The sequence below is a fragment of the Typopeltis vanoorti genome, chromosome 7, assembly GCF_054136105.1.
Source record: "Typopeltis vanoorti isolate ZY-2024b chromosome 7, IOZ_Tvanoo_1.0, whole genome shotgun sequence".
In the NCBI taxonomy this organism is placed as follows: Eukaryota; Metazoa; Arthropoda; class Arachnida; order Uropygi; family Thelyphonidae; genus Typopeltis; species Typopeltis vanoorti.
In genome coordinates this window covers 35,487,891-35,514,626 of record NC_143555.1, presented here as the reverse complement: position 1 = coordinate 35,514,626, position 26,736 = coordinate 35,487,891, and the positions used below count along the sequence as shown (strand labels likewise).

General features: G+C 35.7%; 1 protein-coding gene across 2 annotated transcripts in view; it reads left to right on the top strand.

Moving 5' to 3' along the window:
* Sply (Sphingosine-1-phosphate lyase) overlaps window positions 1–26,736 on the top strand; it is a 467,659-nt gene that overhangs the window by 305,495 nt on the left and 135,428 nt on the right. For both annotated transcript variants that reach the window (XM_090395209.1, XM_090395208.1), the window contains exon 9: window positions 4,059–4,121. In XM_090395209.1, the coding sequence (XP_090251335.1) occupies window positions 4,059–4,121 (63 nt within the window). The remainder of the gene's footprint in view (window positions 1–4,058; window positions 4,122–26,736) is intronic.

Genomic DNA, 26,736 nt, shown 5'->3' with positions numbered 1-26,736 from the left:
GGAATATAATGTATTGACATCAGTAAATGGGTGGGTAAGGGATAGATATCAGTAAGTGGTATATATGGGAGATGATTCTTCAAGATTCAAGACCAGTGGATCAGTCCTTGGACCATTGTCGTTCAATCTATACATTAATGATATTGGGAAAGATCTGACAGGAGATATTCAGTTGTTTGCTGATGTTGGAAAGATAGGGCAATCAGGGATACTACTGATACCAAGCACTTACAGAATGATTTGAGTAAGATGGAACAGTGGGAAAATGAAATGGCTGTCTATTCAGTGCTTACTTTCTTGACTCTTCTTCACTCCACCTGGGAGCATAGGTCTTCCACCACCATTTTCCACCGGACTCTGTTTTTTGCTTCTGCTTTTATTTGGTTCTAGTTTTTATTAATATTTGTTATTTCTTTCAGTATTGTTCTTTTCCATGTTTCTCTTGGCCTTTCTCGTCTCCTTTTACCCTGTGGGTTCCAATCTAGGACCTGTTTTACTATTATTTTATCTTCTTTCCTCAACACATGCCCCAACCATCTCCATTTCCTTTCACATATCTGTTGTAACATGGGTTTCTGGTTTGTTCTCTGCCATAGTTCTTCGTTTGATATTTGTTTTGGCCAATATATTCCCAGTATCATTCTTAAACACTTGTTTAGGAAGACCTGGACATTGTTAACTATCTTTTTGTTTAGCATCCAAGTTTCTGATCCATACATTAGTATTGCCTTTACATTTGAGTTAAATATTCTCATTTTAGTTTTTATAGACAAATTCTCGTTTTTCCAAATATTTCTAAGTTGGTTGAAAGTTGAATAAGCCAGCTGTTTCCTTCTATTTATATCTTCAGTAGTTCCTCCTTTTATTGATACTACTGAACCAAGGTATATAAATTGTTCTACTTCTTTAAGCAGTATTTCTTCTATTGTTATTTGTTTATTTTGCTTTGCATTTATTTTCATCAACATTGTTTTATTTTTATTTATCCTAAGACCAACTTTTTTGGCTGTTTCTACAAGTGTTGTTGTTTTTTGTTCTATATGTTGGTGCTTCTGTTAAAGTAAGCAGATATCATCAGCAAAATCTAGGTCGTGGAATTGGTTTTGAAGTAACCATTGTAATCCTGTATTTCCATGAGATACGTTTCTCATCACCCAGTCTATGACAATTAAAAACATAGTAGGGGAGAGTACACAACATTGTCTTTGTTTTAAATGGTTCTGAGAGGGTATTTCCATGTATTACTTTAATTTCAAAATCTTCATACATTTTTTAATTATTCTTATTATTTTTTCTGGGAATCCGTAATTTCTAAGTAATTTCCATAGGGAAGATCTGTTTATACTGTCGAAAGCTTGTTCAAAATCGATAAAATTTAAATATAAGCTTGCCTGCCATTCCGAAGATTGTTCTATGATAATTCGTAAAGTAACAATGTGGTTGGTGCATGATCTACTGGGCTCTAAATCCTGCCTGTTCTGGTTTTAGTTGTTTTTCTATTTCTATTTTGATTTGATTCTTTCTAGTATTATCCTTGTTAGTGGTTTACTTATAAGATTCGGCAATATTATACCTCTCCAATTTTTTCATTCAGATAGGTTCCCTTTTTTGGGTAATTTAACCAGTAATCTAGTATTCCATTCCTTAGGCCACTCTTCTCTTTGCCATATCTCATTTAGTAAGGGATATAATATCTCTGCTATAAGTTTTGGATTTGCTTTTAGAATATCGCCTGGTATGTTGTCTACTCCCAGTGCTTTACCTGTTTTGATCTGAGTTATTGCTTTTGTAATTTCTATTTTTGTTATTTCGTTCAAATTTATATCTAATGATGCATTTTGTTCATTTAATCTAGGATCTGGTCACCATCAGTCATCTCTTGAAATTTCTCCAAGAAGAATTTCACCCATCTATTTATTGTTCTTTTTCATATAATAATAGTTTTCCTTCTTTATTGTATATAGGAACTATCCATTTGTATCTTTTTCCCACTTAATTTCCTTGTAATATCATATAACTTTCTAGTATCATTTATATATGCAGCATCCTCTGCCTCTTGTGCTAGATTCTCTATGTATTTTCTTTTATCATTTTTTGTACTTCTTTTTATTTCTTAATTGCTCTATATCTTCTGCTTGTTCTTGTTCAACATTTTCACCAATCTGTAACAGTTTCTCTTTTATTCTATCTCTCTCTCTCTCTATTTTTAATTTGGTGTTTTCTGATATCCATTCCTTGTCTGTATTAGTTCAAAATCCCAATATCTTTTCTGATGTGCTTATTAGTATGTCTTTGATCTTAGTCCATTTTCCCTCTATGTTATCTCCTCTTTTTTTGAGTTTATCCCATTTATCCTAGAGTTGTTATAAAATTTATTTCTAATCTCTTTGTTTTTGAGTTTTTCAATTCTAAACCTCTTCCTATTGTGCACTGTTTGTTTATTTTTAAATATTTTTACTTCCATGGTAGCTGTTAGGAGAAAGTGATCTGAATATGCCTCGGCTCCTCTTTTAACTCTGACATACAGGAGTGATTTCCTCCAATTCCTTGATATAAGGAATTGTTTTTTTGTCTTTCTATCTGGTGCTTTCCATGTCCACTTGTGTATTTTTTTTATGTTGGAAGAGACACCCTTCTATTACAAGCTGATTGAACATACAAAAGTCTATAAGTAACTCTCCATTTTCATTTATTTCTCCTTCTGCATTCCCATAACAGTTTCTTTATTAGTATTATCATTTTCAACCTTAGCATTAAGTCTCCAATTATAAGTTGCATATCTTTTTTATTTGTTGTTTCTCTACTTTTCTGTAGCATGTTATAAAAATTAACCTTTTCTTCCTGGATTGCATCATTTGTTGGTGCATATATAGCAGTTATTGTGATGTGCTGCTTGCCGGCTTTAAATCTAGTGTTTAGTATTCTTTTGGATATTGCATTCCACTCCATTAGTGCACCATGAGCTTTCTTTGTCATCATTAGTGCAACTCCCTTTGTATGGTCATTCGTATTTTGGTTCCCAGAGTAGATTAAGTAGTGACCAGAGTTTAATTTGATTTTTCCAGTTCCTATCCATCTCGTTTCACTTAATCCTATTATTTCTAGTCTGTATTCTTCTAGAACTCTCGAGACTTGGTATGTCTTCCCAGTTTTGAACATGGTTCTAACATCCCAGTCTAAGCTTGTCTTTTGGTAAGGTGTCTGTCACTTTCTTCCACACTTCTGCTTCCCCAGAAGGACTTTCACAGAGGTGCCTCATGTTCATGGCAGTTCGTGTTCTATTTTCTTCATATCCAGTATCACATTTCGGAATGTTTCAGTTAGCATAGCAAAGATTTTTTTTCTGAGACTGGGTTGCTAGCCCTGTGCTCAACCCTCTCCATTTATCCAGGCTTGGGACTGGCATGTCAAGTTTTCACTAAGCATGGCTGGGTTCTGTTCAGTGCTAGTAGGTATAAAGTTATGCACTTTGGCATGATGAGTTTTCCAACGGCACATGAAACTGATGAGGCTAGGTATCTAGTTATGGTGTATTGCAAATACAACATAGAGGAAAATTGTGATGTTGAAACAAACATTAACATTTGATAAGACTACACTTGGACTGCTGTGCATGGATTCTGAAAATGCTAGTGGATTATCCGTGGAAATTTGTGTTCAGGTAAGAAAGGGGTGAGAGGTAGATTTTTCTCTCACAGAACAGTGAGTGGAGCAATTTGTCTATGATGAGTGCATCCAGTGTGAATAAGTTTAAGAGAAAGTATAAAAGCCTATGTGGGTGATGTCTGGCCTACCTCAATGACTCCTTGACTATTTTTTTTATTCAAGTCCATATATGAGAGGTTGGTTAATTAACCTATAGTATGTTAGTACTGTGTATAGATGACTACCGTGTATAGATGGAGGTCTCTGATAATGATAATAATCATGTATCATCAGAAAGAATTTTATTCTATATGACTATATGCTGTCACTTCATTTTCTGTTTTTTATTCAATTTATAAAATTTTAATATGTATCATTTCGTAATCAAAAATATCTTTATTTTATTTTTTTAGCTGGTTGGCTCTGCACCACCTTATCCTCATGGAGTAATAGATCCAATAAAAGATATTGCAGAGGTAATTGCTAAGCTCTAATAATAATGGAAAAAAAAACTTTCATAAATTTAATTAAGGGCATCGTTGTTTTATTCAGGCATGTATATTCAGATGAAGGAGAAAATATTTATTGTAGCTCTGTTCAACCTATCCTTTATGTCCTGATAAGGTACTGTGCATTTTTCAATATACGCATCCAAAATGAGACGTGCACAGCACGTCTCGTTTTGGATGCGTATATTGCCACATATTATGGAGTCACTATGGCGACATACACATCCAAAAGAAACTTTGGTGTGCCTTATGGGATACTTGAGAAATGTAATATAAAATTATCTCCCTCTGTTACAAGTAGCTTATCATGATGTTACTTTTCATGATTGTGTTTGGGTCAATAAAAAACAGAATATATTTCAAGTATAATTTTCTTTGTTTGATCCAAGCAGGGAAGGAAAAAAAAAACCTGCTATAATATCATCAGTGTATAAATGGAACAGCCATGTAACACACCACTGGTTGACTTCTTTTATGATAAATTCACATCTTCACACTCAAGTGATAGCTGAAGCTGGTACCATGCACTAGATGGTGTTCATTCAAGAATATATTAATGCTATAAATAGAAAGAAAATTATGTGAAAGAAGCATGTTAAGAGAAGCAGATGTTATTTCTATTATCCTGCTGTTGTCCATGTGTTTCTTCTTTAGTAACAACTGTTCCAACAGAAACTGTCAGGTCACAGATCAGATCTCTTCATTTCTTTCTATCCTCTCAAATTTTTCCTTCATGAACACTGTGCCAGTTAGATTTCTCTTTTCTAGATTTTCTCTTATCTTGTTTCTCCATCTTTTCTATGGTCTTCCTCTTGGTCTCTTTCTCTCAAATTTCATTTCATAAATTCTTTCTGGTATTTTTTCTAAATTTATTCTCATTAATTGTCCAGACCACTTCAAGCAGAGTTCATAAGCATTTCTTCAACACTTTAGTCCTAAGTTATTCCTAATGTACTGTTTCTTATTTTGTCTTTCTCTGTTTTTTGCCAATATTGTCTTCAAAACTTTCATTTCCATTGCTTGTATTCTATTCATGTCTTTTTTTTTTTTTTTGTTAGTCTCCATGTTGGAAATATGTTTATATTTCCACTACAATTTAAAACCATGCTCTCACTCTTCCTAATAATCCATACTTTTGTGTCACACTTCCATTTGTTTTTTTCTATAGCTCTTCTTTTGAATGTGCCCAAATCTCCACATCATCTGGAAATAGCAATTTTTCACATACAGCTGTTTCTCCTTTCTGGTCATTAACCATATATATAGGACTGTCTCCACCTTTGGCAAACTACTTTTTGAAACAATTCGAAGATGCTATGTTTTCATCCATTCATCCTCAACCATCTCTTTGGTATCGTTATGTCGATGATGTTTTTGCTATTTGGTCACACACTGAAGATGAGCTTTCCACTTTTCTACAACAGATAAATAGCCTTCACCCACGTATTCATTTCACTGGAAAAAGAAAATTCTGGTACTTTACCTTTTTTGGACATCCTCCTTACTCGAACTTCTTCTGGTACCTTATCTACGAGCGTCTTTCGAAAGCCCACATTTACTGGCAGATACATTTATAAAAAAAGTGCTCACCATGCATCTAAAAAATTTGGCATTCTTAAATCTCTAATTAATATAGCAAATAAAGTTTGCTCTTCTCCAGTAATCTTATAAGAACTTTCCACCATTAAAAAGTTAATGGAATTGAATAATTTCAACCTCAATCAAATCCAACTGATAATTGAATCTTATGTTCCAATACCTAAGGTTTCTTCAACAGTCCGCAGAGTTCCAATCCCTTACATTCCAGGAATCTCAGAACCTATAGGTAGAATTTTGAAAAAGTACCAATTGATTCCCATGTATGTTCCTATCAACAAAATTTCCTCTTTATTGCCTTCTACAAAGGATAAACTGTCATCTCTATCTTTGGCTGGCATTTACCAAATACCATGTGAATGTGATGTTTCTTATTTTGGACAAAGTGGCCGTTCTGTGGAAAAAAGAATTAAAGAACATCAATATTACATTGAATACAACAAACCTCAGAAGTCTGGTCTAGCACAACACAGTATTAACACTACCCATGATATCCAGTGGAATAAAGCTATTCTCCTCCATAGATGCAGGTTCAAATATGAACGCCTTTTTAAAGAAAGTTGTGAAGGTATTTTACACTGACCGAATTTAAATCGAAATGATTGTCTCTCTCTCTCGAAGATCTGGGAGACTTATTTTAGGAATCAATGTAAAACGAATTATCTTAAATATTAATTAATTAATATTTCTATCATTTCCTAGCACGCAGCAACAATTGCATTTTAATAGGTGATCCAATGAATGTTCGTTACTTGTATTCCATTCCTATAACTGTTTGTGTGACACTGAAGATGTACTATTAGTTTTAGTATGAAATATCTGTACCTTATTAATTAAATAGTTATTACTGTGGTCTTACATGTTCTTTTAATAATTATACTATGCCACAGGTACCTCTAAAAATAAAAAAATAACATATATATATATATATATATATATAGGACGATATTCATCACCAAAACGCACAGCAATGGAGATAGCACATCTCCTTGTTGCAGTCCGTTTTTAAGCATCAACCATTCCAAATTAACAAATTTTGTTTTCACACAGCTCTTAGACTTAACATGCACATCCCTTATCATGACTATTTCTTATTTTTCTATTCCTGTATTTTCCAAACTTTCCCAGACTTTTTCCTGTTAAACCCAATCAATAGCTTTTTCCAGATCAAGAAATATCATAAACAGACTTTTTCCAAATTCCCAGTGTCCTTCCATCATTTCTCTTAAGGCAAAAATCAGATCAATAGTTGACTGCTCTTTTCTAAAACTAAACTGTTCTTCTCTTAGACCTTCCTCTATTTTATCTTTTCTTCTTATCCATGTTAACGGCAACATATTCATCCCAGTGGAAATCGACAATGTAATTTTCCCATTTTTATGTTTTATCTTTTAAAAAAGACTTGGCTCAAAATCCCTTGTTGTGAGTAGCCACTTCCTTTTTCTTACTCAGTTGTCACTTTATTATAGAAAGGGAATAAATTACTAAGACATAACATTCCATACATGAGACCTAGAAGAACCTTTAGCATCAGTGTTGTGTGTGTGTGTGTGGGGGGGGGGGTGATATGCAAGTGACACTTGAGAAAAAGAAGTCTGTTAACATTTTTCTCATACTCCAAGTAATCTTCTCAGCCAACTCATTTCAGCAGTTAATTTTTTCTCTTCAGCTTTTTTGAGATTCCAGCATTCACTTCCATAGAGGAGTATTGGGAGGACCATTGGCTCATAGATTCTTACTTTTGTTACTTGTTTGATGTTTCTTGCTTCCATATTTTATTTAGTCGTCCAAAAGTTTGGGATGCGTGACTGATTTGTCTGTTTATATCTTTTGTAATTTCAATTGTACTTAATTACTCCTGCGAGGTAGGTAAAGTTTTCTACCTGCTCTAGATTCTTACTATCGATTTCAATTTTCTGATTGATGTTTTTTTTTCCTATTTGCATAATTTTTGTTTTGTCTATATTTAGGTTTGATCCAAATATACAGGGTGGCCATAAAATAACTTTCCTCTTTGGAGACATCTGTAAAGAGTGCCAAAATTCCCCCTATCGGTGACTTTTGGTACTAAATCTTTTTTTTTTTCAGAAATCATCTCCCCTTGCCTTCAAAAGTCTCAATATAAAATTTGGTCTCGTTCCGTTTATTGGTTTTAGCTATAGATGCCTCCAAAGAGGGAAAGTTATTTTATGAGCACCCTGTACGTTCTTCCTTTATTTTATCAGAAATTCATTGTAGATCTTCACTGCTTGCAAGTAATGCAATGTTGTCTGCAAATTTTAAATTTGTTAGATTTTTCCCATATATTTTGATTGTGGAGTCTTCTTTGTTTAAGGTCTTACTGGTTTCTTCTTCCAGCATATGATTGAGCAGGTCCAGTAACAGATTGCATCCCTGTCTTACTCCACTCTCTGTGTGGAACCAGTTGGTTAAGGTGTCCTCCACTCGTACTCCACTTTCAGATTTCTCATATAGATTCTTTATAACACATTTACACATTAATTCATAAAAATATGTATACACTCTCCCAGTCACCGTGGAAGAAATAGACTCAAACTTCCATACCGGGAGATGCCTTCATCCAGCAGTGGGGAAGATACAGTTTGAATATCATCATCAGCAGTGTAATGCACAGATTATAACATAAAATTTCTGTAACAGTACTTTAATAAATATACAGTACTATACTGTAAATAAATAAATAAATATATATGATGAATATAGTATAATATAATGCGATTCAATACGAATGTTCATTGTTTTGTGCAGTTACTAGTAAAATAATCAGCCAGAAATACATGGATCAAGAATGATTCTTCAAAGCTGCTGCTTTATTAATAGGATAGTTCATCAGAAGAGGCAGGGGGAGGCTAAGTAATCAACAACAAATTCTTCAAATTCAGGAATTGCAACAAAGCATTCTAAGGATGATTCACCAGATATGCAACTTGTGGAATATATAGGCTCATCTTCAGGGGATGAAGTGACAGTAGGAGTGAGCTTCTTTAAAAATGTATATGTTACATCCCACTTAGTCTGCACAGATTTCCTTTTCTTTTCTAAATAAATTTCTCTATAGCAAGAAATTGTATCTTGGTCATTCTATGATTTTAAATCTTTATGTAGGATCTATTTTTCCAAATAACTGAATTGCTTTATTAACAAAGGCAAATTCCCCTGATACTTTTTCACTGTAAGCCTTCTTTTTTTTTTTTTTTGGAAACTCGGCTTCCTCTTCTTGTTCTGCTGCAATTTTCTTGCTTTTAGCTCTATAAGGTCTTTGTTTGAGAGATCTTCATCCACAGCTTCCAACAGATGCTCTACATCTTTGTCAACATTATCTCTTTAGCTAGCAGCACTGTCTTGGTACCCTTCTCTTGTAAGATTTTGTCTTTATTCAATCCTGTGAGCACATGATCATGCAAGATGTTACATTTTTCCAGAAGTCTCTGAGGGTTTTCTCAGCCTCATTAAAAACCATAGCCTAAGCAAAAGTATTTCTGAAATAACATGCCTTGTGGACAGCAATAATATCCTGGTCCATGTGTTGCAAGAGTGAGGTGTCGTTTGGTGTACAGGTTAATGGATAGTTAAGTACAAGTGATTGTAAGTTGCATACATCATAAGTAGAAGACTAATTGTACTCTCTTCTGGACAGCAACAAACATTTTTCAGAGGATTTTCAGTGCACTACCCAAAACATGAATAATATTCTAAGGATGAACTGATCTGTGATTTGTATAGTTAGTAGCTGGTTACAGATGATCTTGAAGCTTGGGATATCTGAGTACTGTATACTTTATAGAATGCATAGGATAAATGGAGTGTACTATCATCATACTATCAGGATGTGGATAAGTGGTAATTGAGAATAGGTCATCCATATATAAGAGAAGGATGAGCAGTAGAACAGAGCCATGAGATGCTCCTGCATTGGTGGTGATAAGCTTGAAGAGAAGGAGCCATCAACCATGTCCCATTCAGCGATTTTTAAAATGTTTTTAAAAGATACATGTTTATCTGCGAAATTAAAAATTTCAACCCATCTACGTCGGCAGGACTTGTCATTTTGTCGCCATTCTTCGATCTTTTCACTGGTGACATAACTTTTAATACACGAAACTTCATCAAATAGTTTGCTGTCATTTATAAGTTCCAGTGACTGGAACTTATAAATGAACTTATAAATGTCAAAACACTTATAAGTGTTTTGTTTACTTCCAGTGACTGGAAGTAAACAAAACACTTTCCTCAATCTTTGCCCGCAGAGGGATTTCTCGTAATAAGACCCATTCAAATACTTCCATTTCCACGAAACAGCTTTCTGAGAAAGAGATAGTAGGTCCCATTCAAATACTTCCATTTTTACGAAACAGCTGACCCAGTTATTTAAATAATCAATGCAGGTTTGGTAAAATTTATGAATTGCATCTTTAAATACGTTGGCATCAATATTCAATTTACTATTTCAATTCACAAAATAAAGGACAAAATGGCCATTTTAGAAAAAAAAAAAAAAATCTAAAGCACAGAGCAGTGAAATAAAGGACTGTTCTCTTAACCGCACTACCGGCCAGTACGTATATATACGTCCATGTTTCCATGGATGCAAAGTGCATATTAAAATTGTAATGCCATTGATATTACATTGAAATATATGATGGATACGAAGCTTATTAGGTTGCGTATTTGATCCACAATGCCAGTAAGGTGGTTAAATAATGGACGTAAGGTCGCCATAATTATATGGCATGTTTCAATTCGTGGTAGAATTTTATTCGAAGTTAGCCTTTGTGATCTGTCATAATGACATAGAGAATTTCAAATACATAAAACAGACACTTATTTCATGTAATTGAAAAATTGGACAATAGATTTTAGTTAGATACTGTGTTTAAGTGCAATATATTGTTTTGCTTGAGTCTATACAGCATAGTTTCTGTGGAAAGGGACAATAATAGTGCAATTAGAGACAGCTGGAATAAAAACTGCTCTGTCTAATGAATCGCACTATTTGTTGAGAAATATATTACACAGACTGCAAATGCTTCTGTACCTTATTCAGGGATACAATAAAACTACACTTGTTTTTCTTGCACCTGCAGTATAATGGCTGTTGGGGAGGGCATGTTGTTACTGCGGGGAGCGAGTTACTATCGCCTCGATGTGAACATGTTTAAACATTTTTCGTGTGCAAGGTAATATGCAAAACTTTTTGATGTCTTTTTTTGTAAAGTAAAATCAGGGGTGTGAGTTATACGCAAGGGCATGTTATATTCGAGCAAATATGGCAAGCATTTCATTGACAAGTTGACATCCTTCTGCTGCTTCCCCTGCTCAGCTAACTTGTATGGTGAATTACAATGCATAAGTATTTTTCTCACTACCGTTTTATTTTTATTTATTTATTTTTTTTTTTCAAACCAGCATCATTAAAATCAGTTTAATAATACAATAATCAATTTTACACTGAATAATGTTATACATTTATATATAAATAAAATAAAATATTATTTATAAAATTATAATTATTTATAAAATATTATAAATAAATAAATTCATTAATTTTCTATTAATTTTTCCCTTACTAAAAACTGCCCTGCATGTTAGCAACTTGATTTGTAAATTTTTGGCACCTGCCAGCAACTCAATTTGTAAACTTTTGGCATGCGCACATAAAAAGGTTCGCTACCACTAACCTAGGAGATTTTACCATTTGATGATGTGGATTGCAGAAAGTCCAAGTTTCATGGGTAGGAAAGTGAAGAGGTCAGATTGGTTTATAGAAGTTGGTGAGTGGTAAATATAGCAAATAAATGTTACTCAATGGAGCAGTGTAATCTATCAGGAGGAGGTCAAAAGCATGGTATTCTAAATTAGGTGTTCTCTGGTAGGCAGTGTTGCATTTCACAAAGGCACAGGTACCAGGCAAAAAGTAATCCCATGAAGTAATTTGAATGTTGAAAATGGACTGGTTGATATAGCTGCAGTGTGGTTTTCTGTCAAGAGCAGGTCTGGTCTTGGATGTTTGTAATGATGTGCATCATTTATGTTGGTTTATTCCATGGATGCTGGTAAAGTGGACGTGAAAGTTTTTGGGACAGTTTCTGGCATGTTTTTTATACTGTGCTTGGTTTCATACTTTTGTTGAAATAGATTTTCGAGAGAGATTTATTTCAGTTGTGGTGACACTAGCAGTGTTTATGGTGTTTCATTTTTAATTCAGAGTTAGGTGAAAGGATACAGTTGAGACATGCACAGAAAGGAGACAGACTTTGAACAGCCATACAGAGAGCGATCATTCTCTTTGCCATAAGATGGTCTCAACAGCACCTGCATACATACTGCTACTTGGATTCTGCCATCACCAGCATGACCTGGAAGAGCAGGTAGCAGTGGGATTATGCACAAACTGACGGGGAAGCTTCAGGCTCATTACTGACAGATTTTGGCTCCATGTATTAGCTGGTGGCTGGCCTGTAACATCACAGCTTTTACTGATGGATCCTGAAATGGAGATTTTGGGTCTCTAAGTATGTTTGACATACCCTGAAGTGCATCGCTCACTGTATTGGAAAGAAGGGGGGGGGGAATACTAGAGCCCTTGCTCTGGAGGCCCAAAATAGAATTCACCACTTCAGGCCTTCCCTAAACAGAGTGGTGGTGTTTCACCTATTGATGAAGATCATCTCCTGCCTAGCGGGTGTGATTGGCATTTCCTCCAACTAGGGAAGTATTCTTTTGTAGTAGGAATGCTCACCAAACATGCCAGGACATCTCTTGTGGAAACAGCCATGCCACCAAAAGGCAGGATTAATTTGAATGGAAAAGGCTGTATATTGCACATTACCTGCCTTAATTCTGGTCTTGACCAACTTTTCTATATCTTAACTCCTGCTCCCAAGATACTGACCAGTCTGTGATAGTTGCTATTTGTATACTATATTTGATATGCTATATTCTCTGCAACAGCAAATTTTTACACAGCATCTTTTGATGAAACAGCTCTAGACTCTTCCCCTTAAACTAGAACCATAGCATAGCATAGATAGGTTGATGTATTCATCATCCAGTCTGACAGAATCCAAAGAATGCTTTCCTCAGCCACTTGAAGATATGATATAAATGAATAAATTTCATGTTTCACCTACAAGTGAGGGTCTCCTCTTTTTTAAATTTTAGTTATACATCTTCCATCAGATGGTCTCTCTTTTTCTGTTTGTTTTATGTGTTTATACCACAACAGCATAAATTGATATAACTCGCATCATCCTTTAAAAAAAAAAAAGATTATCCATTTGCTCCAATGGGCAGATCCTTAAAAAAGTACTCCAAAAATTATCAAAATGACCTTCACCAATAATGCATACAGTAATGTTTGGCATTAGCCATCCCACATAATGCGGCCTGGTTGGCTGAGTAACTAGTGTATCCATTCTCCAGCTGAAAGGCTGCGGGTTCGAATCCCGCTGTGGGCATGGATGCTTGTGATTGGCTGTGAAAGTACTAGTGGTGGTGATGATCTGCAGTGGATAGTGTTGTAAATGAAGGCAGTTGTGGTTGGTGGAGAAGGAGAGGTGTAGAGTAGCTGTCCACCCTCGATAAGTCTTTGGGCTCCCTGGAGGTGTACGTAATAATATAACATAATAAAGGGATTTGGAGGGGAATGGGGTGACTACAAAAATTACTGCTGCAGTTTGGCTTTCAACCATTTCTATCAAAATATAGTCTCCTCTTCGGTATTCAACTGCAGTTAACTGAAACTGTTATACTATAACAATGTTCTGGTAGTACAAAAATTTTAAGGAAACATGTGGGGCCATTATTAATTTTCCCAAGAAGTGCCAGTATGCTCATCAAATTAACCACCAAATATGGTCATTTTGACAGTAAGTATCATCAACTGTATACTATACTAACCTATTGAACAAGATATTTGGAGCGTCCCATTTACTGCATGTTTGCCTGTTCATTGCTACTAATGGGTCAGGCTCTGTTAATAAGTTCTTCCTTATCATTCCATAACTAAAGCCTTCAGGCTCAAACATCAATCAAGAATGTGTTTAGGATCAATGCTGCTTGACAGCTGAAAGCCTGAGTTTTGGGTCATTCTTTGACTAACTGTGATTGTCTTTAAGAGAGAAATAAATTTCATCATATGGTATAAGACCCCTGTCTCACTGGAGGTGGAATGAGTAGAATGATTGAGGCATTGGATATGAGAAGTAAGCGAGCACAAGAGTTGGTAGTTGTAATAGGTACAAATGACTTGACTGCAAACAAAGAACGAACACGTCAGATTGGGGAGGTTACTTAGACAGATAAAAGAGAATGTGTGATAGGAAAGATAGTAAGCATGTTGCCTAGATGCAACAGTGATGAGATGAGGTGGAGAGCAAGGATTATGAATGATATGTTAGCAGAAATGTGTGAGGAGAAAGGAGTGCAGTTTGTTTATGTGTGGAATGAATTTGAAGGATGCAGTGAACTTTATAAGCGTGATAGACTGCATTTGAGTGGTTTTGGTGTGAGTCGCTTGGAGAAACTGCTGCTAGAAGCTAGAGAAGTGAGTACAGAATGAATCTAATCAAGCAGGAAGCGATGTGGAAGACAGGAGAGATTGAAGAAGTGGTTATGAATGAAGAAGTGAGCAGCATGAATATAGAGAATGAGAGAGAGCGGGTGTGCAAGACAGTCAGGGAAATGGGGAGGCTCAGGGAAAGACAGCATGAGAAAGGTGAATGCTCCAAGAGGATGTGAATGCATGTGTGTGTGTAGACAGGAAAGGAAGGGGATGACCTGGGATCAAGAGAAAACAGTGATTTGAAGAGGGTTCTGAGATGAATAAGGAGAAAGGGAAATGGCTTGAGTTGAGCATGGAGAAATCGCATCAAACAAGTGGTATCAGTGGAACTAGCTAGATCTAGGAATGAGCTGCTGTGTTTGTATACAAATGCTAGAAGTGTAAGAAACAAGGCAAATGAAATGGTTGCATTAATTGAGTCAGTTCACCCAAAAATTGTTGGAATAAGTGAGACATGGTTGGGTTGAGTTGAGCAAACTTGATGTTAATAAGGCTGTGGGATTTCTCAAAATATCACCATGTATTTTGAAGGAATGTGCCAGGGAGTTGACATCTGCCTTGACATATTTTTTTTAATATGAGTCTTACACTGGGTCAAGTTCCAAAGGAGTGGAAGGATGGCAAGATTATGCCACTTCGTAAGGGAGGTGATAGAACTCGAGCATCAAATTATAGGCCTATCTGTGTGTCAGGTGTTGTGGTTAAGTTGTTGAAGAAGCTGGTGAGAACTAGGATCCAGAATTCGGTTGACGATAATGGTATTGTATTTGATAGACAGCATGGATTTCCTAAAGGGAGGTCATGTTTTAGTAATCTGCTTATTATTTTATTACAATAAAGTGATGGCTTCCTTGGACAGAGGAGAGGGATACACAGTAATATACTAAGATTTCGCAAAGGCTTTTGATAGATTAATGCATGATAAGTTAATAGTCAAAGTAGAGCAGATGGGATTGGATATTAGATGAGTGCATTGGATCGGAGACTGGCTTTCTGATAGGTATTAGCAAGTTGTGTATGGGGGAACAATATCTTTGAAGAGAAAGTCACCAGTGGTGTACCTCAGGGATCTGTTTTAGGACCATTACTGTTTAACTTGTATGTTAATGATATTGGTGAGGATTTGGATGGAGATGTTCAGTTGATTGCGGATGCAAAGTTGGGATGAACTATGAAGAGTAAAGTAGAGAAAATGCTTTCGCCTTACAAGAAGACTTGAATAAATTGAGTGAATGGGCATGATAATGGGAGTTCAATGTTGCAAAATGTGAGCTTTTAAAATTTGGGAAACAAAGATGGGATATAGAATTTATGCTTGGTGGGATATGTTGTTGCAGGTGGAGGAAATAAGAGATCTTGGGGTATGGATAGGAGGATCTGAGATTTAGGGGGATACATTGCCAAAATTGTGAGGACAACACAAAGATTTCTGGGAATGATGCAAAGGACACTGACTTGTGGAAATAGGGAGATTCTTGTTCCATTGTATAAGACTTTGATTAGGCCACACATGGACTACTGTGCCCAGATTTGGTCCTCTTATTTTCAAAAGGATGAAGAGATATTGGAAAGGGTTCAAAGTTTACTGACTGAGGTAGTTTCTGACCTCTGGAATGTCGAATTTGAGGAAAGGTTGAGAAGATGCAATTTACAGAGTCTAGTAGATAGGAGGAAGAGGTGAGAATGGTAGAGAAGACCTACAAGTTAGTAAGGGGTTGTTATAGGATCACTGTTGGAGAGGTTCTACAGAAAACAGTGTGAGATCAGGGGAGAATCAGTGGTCATCCCTGAAAGCTGTATAAGGAGGGTGTGATCAGGGACATGAGAAGGAGGATTTTTGCATGCAGAGTTGTGAATGATTAGAATGCCTTGCCTGAGAGTGTGGTGTATGCAGAAAATTTGAGTATGTTTAAGGCACAGTATGATGAGCTGTGGGCATATCAAGGCCTTATAAAGAGGAATTTCAACTTCCTTATCTCTACTTGTTAATGTGTTCTTCACTAGTCAAGTAATCTTATGTACTACCTTAGTAGTATGTTCTCTAAACTTTCGCTGTCTGTCTAACACCACCATCCCAAAAACTCTAACTTCATCTATGAGGGTAGTCTGAAAAGTTCTCAGCCTCAACCATAGATAGCAACACTATCGGCAAGATTTTTTTTCTAAGTCGGTATGATAAAAGGACCTCCTAGATGAGTCTTTGACTTCGTAATAATAATAATAATTACTATTATTGTCATTATTATTATTATTATTGGAGGTGGCTTGTTGGCTTGAAAATATATTATTATTACAATATGGGCACCTCCATGGAGTCCGAAGAGTCATCCCCGAAGACCCAATCTACCATCACAATCTATCATACCTCTCCTTGAACCTATTAACATAAAAACCACTCACAACTCACTCTGCCAACCCATTCCACTCATTTACCACTCTACAAGCAAAAAATCTAATCCTCACACCCCTACTGACCACACCTTTCTTCATCTTCCAGGGATGACCCCTTGTTCTGGTCCCTCTAACCAAATTATGAAACATTTCCCCTGCATGTATCCTATAAAATCCTTTAAGCAACTTAAATATTTCTATCATACCCCTCTTTTTTTGCTATCAACCAACTTCTGGAATGCAGAAGTTGATTGATAGAGAGTCTCATAGGGCACATTCCACAGGCCACTCATCATCTTGGTCACTCGCCTCTGAATCCTCTCCACAGCTTCCACATCCACAAGAAACCCTGGAGACCAGATTTGAGCACAGTATGACAGATGTGGGCATATCAAGGCCTTATAAAGAGGAATTTCAACTTCCTTATCTCTACTTGTTAATGTGTTCTTCACTAGTCAAGTAATCTTATGTACTACCTTAGTAGTATGTTCTCTAAACTTTCGCTCTCTGTCTAACACCACCATCCCAAAAACTCTAACTTCATCTATGAGGGTAGTCTGAAAAGTTCTCAGCTTCAACCATAGATAGCAACACTATCGGCAAGATTTTTTTTCTAAGTCGGTACATCTGTCATAAGCATTCGTGTGAAATCAAGTCATTTTATCAAGTAGTTTGTTTGATACAGCTGTACGAAGCAAAAGTGTTGTCTGTATCCCTTGAAATGGATAAAATTGAGTATTGTGCGGTTATAAAATTCTTTGTAAAAGAAGGTTTAACGCCAAAAGAAATTTTTGAAGTTCATAAAAGTTTATGGGCACTCTTCTCCCTCGTTTTTGACAATTAAGAAATGGGCTGCCAAGTTTAAACGTGGCCCTACCAGCCTTGAAGATGATCCATGTGAAGGACTTGTAAAAAGTGTAACAACACCAGAAATCATTGATTAAGTGCATGATATGGTATTGGATGACCGGCGAGTCAAAGTGTGTGAAATTGCTGAGAATTGTAGGCATTTCAAAAGAATGTGTAGGATATATTTTGCATGAAGAATTGCAAATGAAAAAGCTTTGCACAAGAAAAGACCCAGTTTGCAGAAGAAAAAAAAATCATGTTTCATCAGGACAATGCACCTGCCTACAAAGTTGTTTTGGCAATGGGAAAATTAAGGGATCTGCACTATGAATTGTTGGAACATCCACCCTAGTCCCCAGATTTGGCTCCCTCTGACTTCTATCTCTTCCCAAAACTAAAACTCTTCCTCACTGGTCAGCATTGTTCTTTGAATCAAGAGGTGATTACAGCTGTAGAGGTGTATTTTGCAGATCCTACTGAGAACCACTACAGGGATGGGATAATGGTGCTGGAGCATCACTGTAATAAATGTATTAGTCTTAAGGGAGATTATGTTGAAAAATAAAAATAATTTTGAAATTATAAATTTGATTTTTCATTGTTAGGCCAAGAATTTTTCAGACAATCCTCATATTTTCTGTAGTACAGTACCATCAATGTGATAAACAGCTTGTAATCTATTTCTCAACATTAAACTGAGACCTATTATCTTTTGCTCATTCTGACACCCTATTTAAATCGACCTGCAAGCTCTCTACATCATCTTGATTAACTACTTACTCTACCTAATTTTTTAATTTGTTTGGTTACTGTACTGAAGAAGTTAGAAGAAAATTATTACTTGGAAAGAAAGCAATGACAAATTTAAGCAAGATCTTTAAAGATAAAGATATTAGCCTTGCAACAAAAATCAGAATCGTGAAAGCAATGGTATTCCCTTTGGTACTGTATGGATGTGAAAGTTGGACCCTGAGAAAGAGTGAAAGAAGGAAGATAAATGCATTTGAATTATGGGTTTGGAGACGCTTACTAAGAATACCATGGACTGCAAAGCAAACCAATAAATCAGAGATAGAATAAAGCCAGATTGCAAACCAATAAATCCGTGATAGGCAGAATGAAGCCATCGATCAAAAATTGTCATACTTTGGACATATGCAAGCAAATGACAGTCTGGAGAAGGAGATGATGCTTGCTAAAGTTGATGGAAGCAGGAGGAAAGGAAGACTAAGAATTAGATGGGTGGATGGAGTTAAAGAAGCAACTGGAGTGTGCTTGGAGGTTCTGAAAGACATGGTCAGGTATAAATCTGAATGGAGAGTGCATGTTCATGGAGTCGCTAGGAGTCGAAAATGACTCGATGAAACATAACACACACACACACACACACACTACCTAATTTTGCATCATCAGAAAACAACTGAATATTTCCTTTCAGATTATTTCTTATATCATTTATGTGCAAATTAAACATCAATGGTCCCCTCACTGAACCTTGCGGCAGACCACTAGTTACATGTTTTCGCCTCAATTCTGCCCCCTCATATTCTGCTCTTTGATATCTGTCCAACAGCCACCCTCTTAACACTTAACTAGTGTCATATCCATTCCTATTTGTTTTAATTTGTGTAACAGTGTTTCATGTGGTATTCTGCCAAATACCTTTGCAAAATCCAGCGAAATCGTCATGTAGCAATTTCCTTTATCCAAATCAGCTGTTACTCTATTGTAAAAAGTTAGTAAATTACCAAGACATGAACAACTCTTCACAAAGCCATGTTGACCCTCAATACAGTATCATATTTTTCTAATACTTTTACCACCACACCTGAGATACTGATTGGTCTAATTTGCTACTCTAGTCTTAGAACCTCCCTTATGCAAAGGAATAATTTTGTCCTCTTTCCACTCCCTTGGAACTCTACAAGAGCTGAGACTTAAATTAAACAGCTTAGTCAAAAGCTTTGCCAGTTCCCTTGCACATTCTTGCAAAAACCTAACTTATATCCCATCTAATCCCACAGCTGTATTTACATTTCAATTCTGCAATATCATAAGGACCTCCAATTCATCCACCTCTGTTTCCACATTTTAGTGTCTGTCACATAGGTTAAAGCAGTAACCTCACTAGAAAGATTTATGATTGCAAAGTGGTTACTCAGTAACTCACTTATTTTATCTGCTTCCATCTCCTCGTGACCATCATCACTCATTAAGGTTAATCATCCATAGTCATTCTTCCTCTTACTTTCTACATAACGGAATAACTATTTGGAATTTCCTTTGATCTGCTTGGCTAAATTCTGCTCATAATCTGATTTTGCTTTCCTTGCAATTCTGATCACCTTTCTTGCCTGAGCCATGTACTGTTCATGAGTTTGCTGATCATCTTTTTCTTTATATACCTTCCACAGCATTTTCTTCTTCTGTAGCTCATGCTTAATGATATTACACATCCATCTAACTCCTACCCGAAATATACAATTTAATACTGCTTCCTCTAGATGATCCTTAACTATATCCCATGCACTGCTAAGTTCCTTACCCTGCAGTGTTTTATGCCATTGTACAGATTTAAGCTTCTTCCTAAGCATGTCATAATCACCTGCCTTGTAGTTCCACAAATACTCCTTCGTAATAGAATATTCCTCATGTTTTACAATTTCCCAAGTAAAAACCACATGGTCACTTTTACCAATTGGAGGCAATGTTGTCAACTTGGTTATGGATAGCACTTCTGATCCTATGACCAGGTCCAATACTCTCCCACCCCTAGTCTCTTCTATCACATGTTGCATTAAGTAATTATCTCTCAGCAGGTGTATAAATTCAATTTCCTTTCTGCCATGTGATCTTTCTTCCTTCCAGTCTACATTTCTATAGTTGAAGTCCCCCATAATAATCACTTGACCTGTACTGTTTGCACTAATTTGGTGATGCATGTCTTCCAGATCATCTGTGAAATTTCCTGGCCTTTAGCAACAGTCAACTGTATATTTTGTCTTATCCTATGGTGTTAACACAATCTGGTGTTAATCTCACACCAGATTGCTTCAAATGAACAGCCTGTCTGCTGTTCTTTTTGGTTGCAGTTCATCTGTTATCATTAACAGTATCCCCCCCCCATAGATATGTAAAATCTGCAAACCTGATTCCACTCTATGACCTATATATATATATAGATGCCACTGATGCACCATGCTCAGCTGACTCTTATCCCCCTCATTAGACTTACCACATCCTATATTAAAAAAAACTCTACCCATTTTCAAAACCTTAATTGAAAATCTAACTTTAAATAATAGAGATATATTGGTAAGCTTTGACGTTGCATCACTGTTTACCAATATTCCCTTAAATGACACCTTAACGCTCTTAAAAAAAAGTTTTTCCTTCTGATATCTTAGATCTCTTTTCCTTTGCCATCAATCCATCATTTCTGATTACTTTTCTTGGAAGTACAAAATTTACAAACAGATAGAGAGAACCACTATTGGTCCCTTGGCCATTTTTACATGGAAAATTTTGAAAACAAGCCATGGACTCAGACCTTCTATCTGGCTAAGATATGTAGATGATGTGTTCTCTATGACAAGGTGCCAAGAGAGAAGCTATTCAATACGCTGCAGTTATATGGTGTCAATGGGGCATTATATCAAGCAATACTTAGTCTTTATTTGAGTTGTGAGTCAGCAGTTAGAATTGAAGGAAGTACAGGAAGATGGTTTAATGTTAAATCTGGTGTGAGACAAGGATGTACATTATTCCCTCTGTTATTCATTATCTATATGGATCACATTATGAAGGAATGTGGTATTAAACCTGATATCAAAATTGGAGATGTTAATGTCAGTTCTTTGCTTTATGCGGATGATGTTATACTTCTAAATAAATCCGCTACAAGTCTGCAAGATTCTCTGACTAAATTGAATAGCTGTTGTAATAGATATGGTATGAAGGTCAGCAATAAAAAGACAAAGACAATGAAAATAGGCAGAATCATTGAAAATGTCAACTGCGTTGTGAATGGAGAACCTGTGGAACAAGTAAAACATTTCAGCTACTTAGGCACAATTTTTACTGAAGATGGTAAACTAAGTATAGAAATAGACAACAGAATCAGCAAAGCTGGTATCGTGGGAAGTCAATTGAATAAATTCATATGGAATAAGAAAGAAATTAGTCGGAACACTAAATTAGCTGTATACAAGACTGTGTTCAAACCAATTTTAACTTATGGATCTGAGAGCTGGGTCAGAAGTAAAACACTTGACCAAAGACTAGAGACCGCAGATATGAGAGTCCTGAGAAAGATTAGAGGCATGAACAGATGGCATCAATGGCAATATCATATTAAAAATGAGGATATTAGGAAAGAACTTGACATTGTCAGCATCCAGGAATGCGTTAGCAGAGCTAATCTCAGATGGTATGGTCACTTAAATAGAATGGGAGAGGAAAGATTAGCAAAACAAGTGTTCTCTGCCAGGTTGGCAGGAAAACGACCCAGAGGAAGACCAAGATATAGGTGGATTGATACGGTACAAAGTGCCTTAGACGATAGAAATATAAGATCTGATAATGTTGGAGTCTTGACAAGTAACAGACTGATTTGGAGGAAAATTGTAGATAGGAAGTTAGTAATGATGTAATTTTTTCATGTAGTACTGTCATATCCTGTACACCCCTTGAGGGTACATGGCAGGAATTTGATGATGATGATGATGATGATGATGTGTTCTCTATTTTGCCTCATACATCCAAGAATCCAGTTTACGATGGAAAAAGAAAATAACAATAGTTTACCCTTCCTAGACACCTTTTTAACACACACCTTCCTAATGGTAACCTTTCCTTCAGTGTCTATAAATAGAATATCCACTCACACAGGCAGACACATTCACAAACTTTCCCACTACCACCACCCCTCTCAACAATGTGGCATTATTAAAACTATAACTAATAGTCCACAATATTTTTTTTTGAGTGGAGCCTCCTTTCAACCAAACAAATTTACAGTGGCTACAGCGATTGCAGAATTAAAAAAATAATCAGTTTCTCCCCCAATTCCCAGCCATCTCTTCAGAAGGATTTCAGAAATGCCATCACCAACCCCTACATCTCCGTGGCACATAAGAAAAAATAGAGGTCTTTAAAAAAGTACAACCTCTACATAGCTTTTAAGCCCCACCGTAAACTTGCTACCCTTATCCATTCTACCAAAGATCAGCTTCTTCCTCTCTCATTTCCTGGAGTATATAAAGTATCCTGTTCCTGCAATCTAGCTTACTTCAGACAGATAGGTAGATCAGCAACAATCCATTTAGAACAGTGTTTCTCAAACTTCAGATATCCTTGTACTCCTTCTTAAATTTTCATTATTACCAAGTACTCCCTAATCAAAATAATAATAATAAATAAATAAAGTATATTTCATTGTAAATGTCTGTTTTATTTGAATTTATATATTCATGTAAACAAAAAATATGATATATTTTTAATAGAACAAAATTTGGAATAGGTTTTTCCTCATCATTTCCCGTCCATGAAAATCCACATTTCAAGTAATTCATTTCATCTTCTTCCTAGTTGGTTCTCTAAAGATGCCAGATGACACAACCTTATCAATTTCATTTGATCCAGATACATCAACGTTTTCTTGTTGCTTACAGCTACTTATATTTCCTATATTGCTCTCTTTTGTGCATTTTATAAATCCAGTCTTTAACTGGATTTACAAAACTAATTTATAAAATTAAAATTTAACTAACGATCCATACTTAAGAATTTGAAAGCTAAAAAAATTACCATATTTACTCGAATATAACTCGCACTTTTTTTTAACAAAATTAAAGCTAAAAAAATCATGGTGAGAGATATATCCAGGGATTTTCGGAAACTAAAGTTTTCAGAAAAAAACTGAAAACGGGGTGACTTACCAAGAATCTCCTATTCGATTCGCTACTTTTGGCATCGAGAACAGTTTCCTTGTGTGCATTGTGAAAGTCATCTACCCAAATAGCTTCATCTTCTTTCCCATTATTTCGAGCAAAAATTACCAGTAATTTACGAGATTTGAGATACGTAATGAACAATCCTTCACAAATGAGAAGTAAAAGCAGAACGTGAAACAGACAGTAATGGTAGGCTAGTAGAGATAGAGCAGTTATGAAGAAGTGCATATGATTGGTGCGGTATTAAAAAGATATTGTGCGAACCAAAGACAAAGGCAAGTCAACAGTTGAGTTAAAATGCTGATTCTCTTCAACCGAATTCTATAATATCTGAAACATATAAACTATATTTCTTAGTTTTAACACATTCACGATGGGGTTGGTGTCAAGCAAAACTGTATGTTGCCAGTGCAACATACGGTTTTGCTTGGGTCTATACAGCAGTTTCTGTTGGAGGGAAGATGTGATTCATTAGTTAGTGCTGTTTTTATCTCAGTTGTCTCTTATTGCACTATTTGTTGAGAAATATATTACACAGACTGCAAATGTCTCTGTTCCCATTCGGTGATACAATAAAACTACTTGTTTTTCTTGCATCTTCAGTAGTGATGCTGTTCGGGAGGGCGTGTTGTTTACCGCAGGGAGCGAGTTACTATCGCCAGGATGTGAGCATCGTGGCAATAGTAACTCACAATTTGTGTAGGAGAATTCATACATAATATATAATTTATTGAGAAATATATATGTTTAAAATAATTCTTTTTTTTTTTCTTAATAATGATTCCATGCGTTAATGATCCATAGCTGAAAATTGCCACGTACCCCCTGAAGACCTTTCACATACCCCCGAGGGCACATGTACCATACTTTGAGAAACACTGATTTAGAAGAACACAAATCACACAATCATGACTATGGTCAGAATTTGGCCTTGCAGACCATGTTTTGGATACAACCCACAGGATCACCTTGAGAAAAACCACCATGCTTCAATGTAATAAATTAAAAAAAAAAATTCTGTTTTTAGAATCTGTGGCAGCACTCAGAAATCAACCAAATTTAAATAAATAGGGATGCATAAAACTTTCCAAAATTTGGGAACATTGATAATCAGAGGTCCGTTTTACATCCTAGCCCATCTACAAAGGCCCATAGAGGGTGCACCACCTAGATAGGAATTTAGAGTTGCCCACATGTTTCACTTTGTATTGTGTTGTATTTGAGTGTGTGTTACAAGAGTTATTTGTAATACCTAAAGATGTCTCAGTGACTGAGACAAAATATTGGAAGCATTAAGATTAGTTTTTAATCCTTTCCTAGTGCTGTAAATATTCCATTAAACCTCACACCTGATGCCCTCCCAACGCTTAAGCCTCAACGCATGGCTCTACTTAGTTATTGTTTATTGGTTTGATTGAAGTTTTGGGGAAGTAGACTGTATTTACCACACTACTGTAATAGAATAAGAAATTCACACACACATTACATGACACCTCTGAATACTCATTGCAGCAGGGCACACCAGTAGGACTATTCAAAATACATTTGAGTACTTCTGAAACTCACAGATGTATAGAATACATAGCTGAATTAAAATAATATTAAATTATATCACTAGATTAGTATTAATTAGCGACTCAAAACAGTTTTTCATCAGATGAAAACTGTCTATTGCTGTGTTTAAGGAACTAATCGATTAAATTCCTGGGATCAAGAAATGGTGAGAGAACATTTTTTTATCCCTTACCATATGCATGCCTATCACACACGCATGTTACAGCGATCACAACTAATCACAGTAAACTATTGCAAAGTAAATAATCCCTGAAGGAAGGAAATACAGTTTCTGGGCACTGGATGGTAAATTTGCTGCCCATTCCTTCATCTGGAAAAATTAAGGGTTGAAGAGAATCGGTTTCACAAAGAAGGCCAAGAAATTGGCTTTCAAGATTTGAAAAAAAAACTGTCAAGATGAAATTTCTGTAGTCTAGGACTAGAATCGAACTTGCAGTCCTTTCTTCTATAGGCTTAATAGAAAGAAAGGACTTTTGTTTCCAATTCAAGGAAACATAGCATTATACAGAACACATTCATCTTTAAAAGTAGAAATATCCTTGATAGTCACATACCTGACAAAAGTATTAAAAATTATGATCGTATCACCATGTAGTCAGCAGACTATTCATTTGAAATCCACTGAACTTACAATATGTTTACATATTAAAGATTAAATTCCTTTAACACTCCCAGCATTCAAATGTACTCTGATAATGCAGTCTGCAATTCTCCATGTAGAATTGTAGAATTGACTCTTCACACTCCTCTTCACCACATACACAACTTCCTTTGATGACTGGCCTCTCACTCTTCCCCTCTCACCTTCCACTCTTTTTTATGTGCTCCCCTCTGTATTAATCCGATAAAAATCCATTCGCTAACTTTAATATCTTGAACCTATTTTCCACCTATCAAAGGATACAATTGTAAATTGCAAATTCTACAATTTACATTCCTTATCAGTCACAACTATGTCCTTATCCCTACTTGTCAATGTACTCCTTACCATAGCAACACTTGCAATGTATCCTGTAAACTTCAGTCTGCTGTCAATCATAACCCCCAGGTCTTGACTCCCATCTATTTCATGAGGTGCAAAACAGTTTAAAAACTCTGCACTCCAAAGTGCAACGTGTTACACCATTAAAACTATAATTCCATTCATTTATCCATCCAAATTAAAAGTTTATTCATATCTTCCTGAAGGGAATTAACATCGACACTGCTTCTTATAATTCTACCCAACTGTGCATCATCAGGAAACAACTGAAAAACAAGATATTTTCCTTATTGACAACTCCCCTATGCATAATGAATATCATATTTTGGTGGAGAATATCATAATTCATATTTATAAATACTTATATGGTTTACACATGTAGAAAAAATATAGAATTTTATTCCAAAACTGATGTATTTCATCCAGTGTATCATGGACATCACCAGGGAGAAAGACCAGTAACTACGTTCAAAACATGAATCATAAGTTGTAGCATGTGCATACTAGCTTGTCCCAATTGCAGCTGAATTGACAGGATTACACTATTGGAGTTCAAAGAATAATTTTAAAATCACAGATTAAAAAATAAATAAATAAATAAAATTAAACAGTTAATAGTAATCACTTTTTAAAACTTGGATATTGGTATGC